Source organism: Mchenga conophoros, linkage group LG15, assembly GCF_057382185.1.
Source record: "Mchenga conophoros isolate Kocher_MC1m ecotype Shallow Benthic linkage group LG15, M_conophoros_male_GT1.1, whole genome shotgun sequence".
NCBI classification, from domain to species: Eukaryota; Metazoa; Chordata; class Actinopteri; order Cichliformes; family Cichlidae; genus Mchenga; species Mchenga conophoros.
The window spans coordinates 42,701,862-42,711,036 of NC_140540.1; the positions used below are offsets into that span (position 1 = coordinate 42,701,862).

Consider the following 9,175-nt stretch of genomic DNA (forward strand, 5'->3'; position numbering starts at 1 on the left):
TGTACAGTAGATCGCACAATAATAAATACAGAGAAAAACCCAACAATCATATGACCCCCTATGAGCAAGCACTTTGGCAACAGTGGGAAGGGAAAACTCCCTTTTAACAGGAAGAAACCTCCAGCAGAACCAGGCTCAGGGAGGGGCGGGGCCATCTGCTGTGATTGGTTGGGGTGAGAGAAGGAAGACAGGAAAAAGACATGCTGTGGAAGAGAGACAGAGGTTAATAACAGATATGATTCAATGCAGAGAGGTCTGTTAATACATAGTGAGTGAGAAAGGTGACTTGAAAGGAAAAACTCAATGCATCATGGGAATCCCCCGGCAGCCTACGTCTATTGCAGCATAACTAAGGGAGGATTCAGGGTCACCTGGTCCAGCCCTAACTATATGCTTTAGCAAAAAGGAAAGTTTGAAGCCTAATCTTGAAAGTAGAGATAGTGTCTGTCTCCTGAATCCAAACTGGAAGCTGGTTCCACAGAAGAGGGGCCTGAAAACTGAAGGCTCTGCCTCCCATTCTACTTTTAAATACTCTAGGAACAACAAGTAGGCCTGCAGAGCGAGAGCGAAGTGCTCTAATAGGGTGATATGGTACTACAAGGTCATTAAGATAAGATGGGGCCTGATTATTTAAGACCTTGTATGTGAGGAGCAGGATTTTGAATTCTGGATTTAACAGGAAGCCAATGAAGGGAAGCCAAAACAGGAGAAATATGCTCTCTCTTTCTAATCCCTGTCAGGACTCTTGCTGCAGCATTTTGGATTAGCTGAAGGCTTTTCAGGGAGTTTTTAGGACTTCCTGATAATAATGAATTACAGTCGTCCAGCCTGGAAGTAATAAATGCATGAACTAGTTTTTCAGCGTCACTCTGAGACAGGATATTTCTAATTTTAGAGATGTTGCACAAATGGAAGAATGCAGTCTTACATATTTGTTTAATATGTGCGTTGAAGGACATGTCCTGGTCAAAAATGACTCCAAGGTTCCTCACAGCGTTACTGGAGGCCAAGGTAACGCCATCCAGAGTAAGAATCTGCTAAGATACCATATTTCTAAGCTTTTCAGGGCCGAGTACAATAACCTCAGTTTGATCTGAATTAAGAAGCAGAAAGTTAGCGGCCATCCAGGTCTTTATGTCTTTAAGACATTCCTGCAGTTTAACTCATTGGTGTGTGTTATCTGGCTTCATGGACAGATAGAGCTGGGTGCCATCTGCGTAGCAGTGAAAATGTATGCTATGTCTTCTAATGATACTGCCTAAGGGAAGCATGTATAATGTAAACAGAATTGGTCCTAGCACTGAACCCTGTGGAACTTCATAATTAACCTCAGTGGGTGAAGAGGACTCTCCATTTACATGCACAAATTGGAGTCTGTTAGATAGATATGATACAAACCACTGCAGTGCAGTACCTGTAATACCTACAGCATGTTCTAATCGCTCTAATAGGATATTATGGTCAACAGTATCGAACGCTGCACTGAGGTCTAGCAGGACAAGCACAGAGATGAGTCCACTGTCAGAGGCCATAAGAAGATCATTTGTAACCTTCACTAAAGCTGTTTCTGTGCTGTGATGAGCTCTGAAACCTGACTGAAACTCTTCAAATAAGCCTCTGCAGATGATCTGTTAGCTGTTTGACAACTACTCTTTCAAGGATGTTTGATATAAAGGAAGGTTGGAGATTGGCCTATAATTAGCTAAGACTGCTGGGTCTAGAGATGCTTTTTGAGTAAAGCTTTAACTACAGCCAGCTTGAAGGCCTGTGATAGCCGATTATTAGAGATAGGTTGATCATATTTAAGATCGAAGAATTAATTAATGGCAGGACTTCTTTGAGCAGTTTTGTGGGAATGGGGTCTAAAAGATATGACATCCATGGAGGACTTTTACCTGTGAGCAGGTACTTCTCTCTGTTTGTGTCTGTGCTGGCGGAAATCAATCAATTAATAGTCAATTGATTTTCTTTATAATAACTAAAGCTTCATAAACTGAAATCTGTGTCTATGTTCATCCGATCATTAATCAGTCATTAAATCAGAAGCAGAGGCAGTTGTGTGGTTTCACAGGTTTTATTGATTATATGGAGGATTAGATAATTAATTGAAAAAGGAAATCAGTTCTTTGGCAGCACAAAGTTTGTGGTAAAATAAAAACAAGCAAAACAGAAATGCTACACCTGAAAGCAACAAACTGATCAATAAGTCTGATTAGGTCTGCTGAGGAGGTTAACACCCTGGTCACAAATACTTCTGTATGGTTAATAAGCAGGAAATGGCAGGTTATTGAAAAGCTGAGTCCCTCAGAGAGGACAAAAGATATTGATTGAATAAGAAAACATTAGATAAAAATTCATGTTTAGTAAATCAACACAGCAACTGGAACAGGCAGGAACATCAGGAGAACCTCAGCAGAATGTAAAGAAAACAACAGGGGAACATTAGGAGAACATATCAGTGGAATGTAGAGTCATGTCAGGGCAACCTTTCAGGAAATATTTGGAATATCTTTGGGAGAGCTTAAGAAGACACTGGGGAATGTTTAACTTCAAGTGAAGCAAGTTCCAAATGTAAAAATCTTGTAGAAAAGCTTCAGTGTAACCAACAGTTGATCTTTGGAAACCTTTAAAAAAACTTAGTGGAACATCAGAGCAGTCAAAGATGAGAATTTTCTGGAGAACCAGACTGAATCTTTTGGGACAAAAAGAGTCTAAGAGAATCAAAACCAACCAGTTTAACCAAATAAAAACTCAACATAAACACCAGAGGAACATTTTAGACAACACGTGGTTAGAATTGGGATTGTTACCAGAATACTACAGAAACCCTGGAGATCATGCTGGGAATGTCAGTAGAACCTTGACAGAATGCTTTGGGAATCCTCAAGGGGTCATTAGGGTACTACCAGGTTAACAATATCTAGGGATCTCTTGGGAACCTTAGTGGAACACTGGTATAATGTTCTAATAACCTGAAGGATCAAATTAGGTGAATGCTTGTAGAACATTTTGTAAACCTTGTGGGGGCTGTTTAGCACCATGTTAACCTTGTGTTCCCTGAGATCTGGATGATTGACAGGTGAGGGTTTAGAACATCACTGGGTTCAACTGGGTGAATGTTTTATGTTTCGGATCAGGCCGATCATCACAGTTACATCAGTCAGCTGCTTAAAAAGAACGCATATCAGCAATAAAAGAAGGAACATAAAAATCATCCCATTCCTGTAGAAACCCCATATCTCCAGGTTCTAGCTTTAGGTTTCAGATCAGTGGAGGAACTAAAGTTCTTGACGTCATGCATACTTCAACCTAAAACACTAAGGAGTGTAACATATACGTGGTTTACAGGATCACATGTAACACTGGACTGGACTGTTTGTGGGGGTTTATCAATACTCAGAAATATATATAAAACAAACCTGAGCTCCGAACTTTAAAGGAACATTTCAACATTTTTGGGTCTGTAAATATGAAACTACAGCAAACAGCTACTAAGACTAGCTTGGCATAAAGACCAGGAACATGGAGATGCCCCGGAGGGCTTGTAGAGGAACTTCAGCAAGCCGTTTATTGAGTGAACTTTGGAAGGATGCCTGGGGTTCTTACAATGACCTTTGGGAATCTTTAAGGAATTAACTGGGGAATTGAAGGAGAACCTAGGAAGAACCTCTGTGGAAGGAAAGCCTAAAAAGAACCCAGGCACACTGAAATGTTAATTTAAGAAGATGAGGACTTTCTGATTGATCATAGCTCAGGTTTGTTTTGTCACTAATGAAACTCCATTATCAGAGGAGTGTTTAGGATTCATCCACCTTCTCCTCCTCTCCTTTCTCCTCCTTAGGGAGGGTGGAGGATAGAGCATACTCCTCTCCAACTCCCTCCGAAACCACCGACACATCAGCCTCCACCACAACTGACGTCTGCTGCTCTTTCACCACCTCTGTCTCCTCTTCCTTCTCCTCTTGTTTCTCCTCTTCCTTCTCCTCCTCTTTCACTTCCTCCTCCTGCTGCTGCTCGGTTGGGGCCAGCTGGGCATGAACTTCTGTGAAGGAGACCTCCTGCTCAGTGCTGCCCAGTGGGGAGAGCTGGATGTTAGCCTCAGTAGTAAGTGTCTCCCCAGTTGGAGCAGAGGCCTCTGGAAGCTGAGATTCAGAGTTGCTGCGAGGCTGTAAACACAAAATCAAAGATTTGAAATCCAGAGAAACCCAAGGGGAACCTCAGTGGAACACTCGGACATTGTTCAGAAGACTTTGGTGGAACATTCCATGTGGACTGGGTAACTTTAGGGTAACTTTAGGGTAACGTTGTGAGGGGAACATACTGGGACCTAATGGGTACATTGGTGGCGTCTCTGGAAAATAGTAAGAGGAATAACTCTGTACCTTCCTCATGTGGAAGCTCAAAGGTGAAACCTTCAGGCTGGCAGTCTTTTGCTTGATCTTCTCTCTTTGTTCGGCAGAAACGATCTTCGTTCCGATCCTTGTCATCTTCTTCTCGATGTTCTGCCTGGAGAACGCCTTCTTTAGACTGTCCACCTGTAGACAAGGACATGATTACCTGTCTGTGTGACTACTCTCACCTGCCTCACTGTCTTTATTTCTCACCTTCTTCAGGCTGGATCGTTTCAGTTTCTCAGCTCTGGACTTCTCCATGTTCTCCAAATCTTGAGGCCATGCCTCCTCGTCTTCTACCTCTGCCTCCAGCCCAACGTCCTCATCAGATGATAGGTCGATAGTCTGGAGCCCGCCCTCCTGGGAACGGTTGCCATCCAAGCTGCCCGGCTCCACTTCCTCACCTTCCTCCAAAATCTCATCCCGAGGGTATGGAGGAGGATCCTTCACAAAAACACTGGAGGGGATCTCGTTCTCCTCCTAAAGTGGAACACAGGAGAGCATGAGGAGGCTGTCCGGTGATCTGTGGAGGAACCAGAGACCTCTCCTCTGACTCCAGGGGGATCTTGGTGGAACAAAAGGAGAACTTCAAGGTTTTGATAAACCAGGAAAAAAGCAACTGTGCCCAGTGAGGAGAACTTTTTTTTTGTTTCACCTCTAGTGGAACCACAGAGACCAGAACCAGAACCAACAAGAACCTGAAGAACCCCAGTAATGAGTGTGCGCAGTGCTGTCCACATAAACACAACAGGGGAGGGCTTACAGAAGAACCACACACAGTAACACACTCTGACTCACATACACATGTTAAAACTCATGAGGAATGCTGGGTATTTAGGGAGGATGGGAGTGTTTACTGTCAGTGAGAGAAGACAGTGCTGACTTTAAGTATACTGACTGTAGTACTAACTGTAGTATTGACTACAGCTGAGTCCTCCTCACACCTCATAGGTACACACTGATACTGCAGTACTACAGCTTTACTGCACACCGCGTCAGCTGATATCAGCCCCGAGGACAAGCTATGGAAATAAAAACTGACCTCATGACTCTGCTGACTGTCACTATGATAACCAGATCACATGATCACTGTCCATTTTTCCAGTTCAGTTCCCGTAGCAGCTGGTGGCCAAATAAGGCGACCGGCTGAGAGCCAGCTGGACCCTAACAGACCTCCTTTGTTCATAACTACAACTCCCAGCATGCCTCAGAGCTTCTGGTCCAGGTGTGACTCACAAATGACGTTGGGGTGGGAGGATCTTTGTAGCAGGTTGAACTCACCTGCATTCATGCAAAAAAGCACAGCAGAAAACAGGAAATCCTGGATATTCCCGAAGAGGCTCAGAGCAGCTGATGGAGTGCCTGACCTCTGACCTTTGACCCACCTGTACAGGGGTATCACTAACCTGGAAGATGAGGACTTTGAAGTTGTTCCTGTTGATCAAGTGGGCGTGGTTGGCCTCCAGCTTCTTCACCTGCATGCCCTGACGCTCCATCTTATCACGAATCTGCATCAATGCACAAGTGAGAGGGTTAGGGACAGGTGTGCTGTAAATCAGTGCTGTGTACTGACACGTGTCCTGCATACCTGTGCTGGGTTCACTGACCTCTTTCATAGTGACGGACAGCTTGCGGCTTTTGTCCAGCAGTTTGCTGACTGTGTTTGACGTGAAACTTTGACTTTTGGACAGTTTGGTCATGTCAGCCTGGATTCCCTTGACGACGCCCTCCATCTCCACCTGGTGCACCTGAGACACAACCAGCCAATAACCTTGGTTCAATAGTTCATCGGTAACAAAATCTGAGAGGATCCCAGAGATTAGACATTTGAATTCTGGACATTATGCACCATACACATGGTGTGCTTTATTTGCTGTATATTACCGGCTGCTTAGCACTGATTTGAACTTTTTTATTTCATCCTTGTTCTTTTCTGTTTCCCTGTATATGCCGCTCTCTGCACTCTGAATCCCCCTGTAGGGATAAATAAAGTGACTGAAAATCAGGAAACATGTCCCAAGCATTGTTACTGATCCGGAAAAACAAACCCAGGCTGTAGTGCGAGCCTGCGACCTAATCTGCAGTCTGTAGTAAACGTCTGTCAGTGACAAACATGACAAGAATCCACAATTACACCAGAGCTCAACATGTGGCAGCTGCCTCACGTTGGTGTGAGAGCCAGAAAGCGAGCGGTCACAGAGAAAGGAGAATAAGGGTTTTAAAAGGAAATTTGGAGTTTTTGACTGGAGTTTGGTCTGGACTATGACTGAACATAGCTGTCTTTGATCCTGGAAACACCAGCAAGTCTTCCTGTTTCTATTCCAGGATAAACTGGACTAATGTTGAACACTGACTTAAATCTGCAGTTTTTTGTCTGGAGTTTGGTGAGAGCTTCAGGACCCTGTGTCAGAGCTGGAGCCCCCAGGTGTGGCCCTGCAACCTCACCTCCATCTTGTGCTGGTTCTCCTGCACGGCATCCAGCATGTTGACCAGCTTATCCAGCAGCGTGAGGACTGTGATGGCGTTGACGGGACCCTGACTCATCTTCTCCGGGTCCAGTCCCGCCATGAGAGAAGAGGGCGAGGCCGGGTCCTCCTGCTGGTTCTCGGGGTCTACCTGGTCCTGGTCCTGAGAGGGGACCAGCAGGTCCTGGCACTGGTGGGTTTCCGTGGTTACCATGATGGCAGCGTCAAAGCAGAAACTCCAAAATGTCCGAAATGTCCCTGCTGCAGGAAAAGTGCGGAGCTGCTTCCTGAATGCTTGCTCTCAGTGTGTGTGTGTGTGTGTGTGTCCTGGGCTCTGATTGGCTGTCTCTGAGGAAAACTTTCCGTCTAACTTTCCAACAGTGGAAGCGTCCACACCTTTAACTGCTTCACTGCCACAGCCTGACACAGACTCAGGAAACCTTCACACAGAGACGGGCTTTTAATGTGGAAGGTTCACGTTAGTGTGTCACTTCTTGTCAGGTGTTGTCAGGTGTCTGCTCCTGTCAGAAAGCATTCAATCATTCACAAACTGACCTGAGCAACACGTTCGTGGAGCTGAAGGGTTAACTCTGCAGCCTTGGGGTCTGCCACGCCCACAGCGGAGAGGGCTGTTGCCGTGACAACAGGGCAAGAAGGGCTGTTTGTGTTTGGAGACAGAGAGAAAGGGAGGGAGGGAGTCGTGTCTCTCACTCATGTTTTTAAGGTGAAGTCATCTGGAAGGAAACACTCCCTCTCTCTCCGTCTGTGTGAAGCTCTCTCGCCCACCGCTCACGTCAGACAGGTTCTGTTTGTCGCTCTAACGTCGTTTTCATAAAGTTTAATTCAGCTTTATTTATACTCTGCAAACTCACAACAACAGTCAATTCAATGATACTGTGAGGAAAGCCCCTGCAGTATCAGAGAGGAAACCCTGACAGTCAGACAGCACCTGGCAATGGTGGACAGGAAGAACTCTCTTTTAACAGGAAGTAACCGTCTGCCATGTGCTATGGTCACAGCAGTCTAAGATCATCACAGGTGTACCCTCAGAGCCCTCCCCAGTCCACAGATGGTCTTTACTTCCTGTCCAGGATGTGCAGAGTTCTCACCTGCTGTCATGTGACTGCTCAGGTAATATGGAGGAAAAATGTTTCCTAAAGAAAAACAGATATCCGAACTAAACATGATGGAGGCGTCCAAGTGAATATAATGAATGTAACGTTGTTTGTATGTGTAACCAGCGCCACCTGGAGGAGGAACTGTGGAAAGGTTGTGGGTGCTTGAGGTCAGCGCTCTCCTGTGACGATGATTAATTTAAACAGTTTAATGAAATGTTTTTATGGTGTAAGGTTTTCACTGATAATCTTCCCTCTGTTGTCCTTTTTTGTTCTTTTGATTCAAACATCATTTTGTCTTGGTGAGTCCGTCCAGCCGTGAAGGACGAAGGGCGGACTCACCTCTTTGTTGTTTCCTTTGTTTGTTTGAGCCACTTCCCTTTACAAACCCTGGTTACAGGTCACACACGGCGCTGATTCTCAGACCCAAACTGTTTGTGGCCCACAGGTGACGATTTGCAGTGCAGGGCCATATGCCTGCACCTTTGGTTTGATATGTGCAGCTGAGACATTAGTAAAATGTGAACGATGGAATAAATAAATTAATCTCTTCTGGGCATTTTGTTCTACGTCTCAGTGCTCAGTCACATATGTGACGTCGTGATGTTCTTTCTATGTCATTGTGGTTCTGTAGCTGGTCTAATTGATTATTTCTGTTCTAAACTCAGTTTTAATTTCACTAAAAACCAGTTTGTCTCTAATCGAAGACATAACTGAGCTACAGTAACGATGTTCACACGTACGGAGATTCACTCAGACTGTCTTTAATATTCACACAAACCAACCTGAAACCCCCTGTTGGTACTGGTGCTGTAATCACTTGATGATGATGATGATGATGATGATTATGTGTGTTGTGGTCAGTTTGATCTGCCCATTGCCATCATCACAGGTGACCTGAAGCCTGGTCAGAGCTGGAGAACCACAGAGGAAGAACTTGGAGTTCAGCTCACAAAGACAGGAAACAGGAAGACGCTGAGTGTGTTAGAGAGAGGAAACATCTGAATATCTGACGTCAGCTCATTAAAACACATTCACTGTGTCACCATGGTAACACAGGGAGGAGTGTCAGCTTTTATTAAAGTCAGTGTTTGTAGTCCATCAGTGAGGAAGAGGAGGGTGAAAGAGGAAGGAGAGACCACAGCTTCCTCTGACCTGCAGGCTAGTGATGTATCGGTCGCGAACGAAACAGCTCTTACAGTCG

At 44.9% G+C, this 9,175-nt stretch overlaps 1 protein-coding gene across 1 annotated transcript; it reads right to left on the bottom strand.

The window, feature by feature from the left end:
- Positions 1-2,055: 2,055 nt before the first annotated feature.
- On the bottom strand, positions 2,056-7,188 carry cavin2b (caveolae associated protein 2b). Its single transcript, XM_085246503.1, has 6 exons — positions 6,837-7,188; positions 5,999-6,139; positions 5,798-5,899; positions 4,605-4,871; positions 4,383-4,535; positions 2,056-4,166 (listed from the first exon to the last, which is right to left on the bottom strand). Exons 1-6 carry the CDS (start codon positions 7,068-7,070, stop codon positions 3,798-3,800), a joined length of 1,266 nt encoding a protein of 421 aa, XP_085102629.1. The 5' UTR covers positions 7,071-7,188; the 3' UTR covers positions 2,056-3,797.
- Between the last annotated feature and the right edge of the window lie 1,987 nt (positions 7,189-9,175).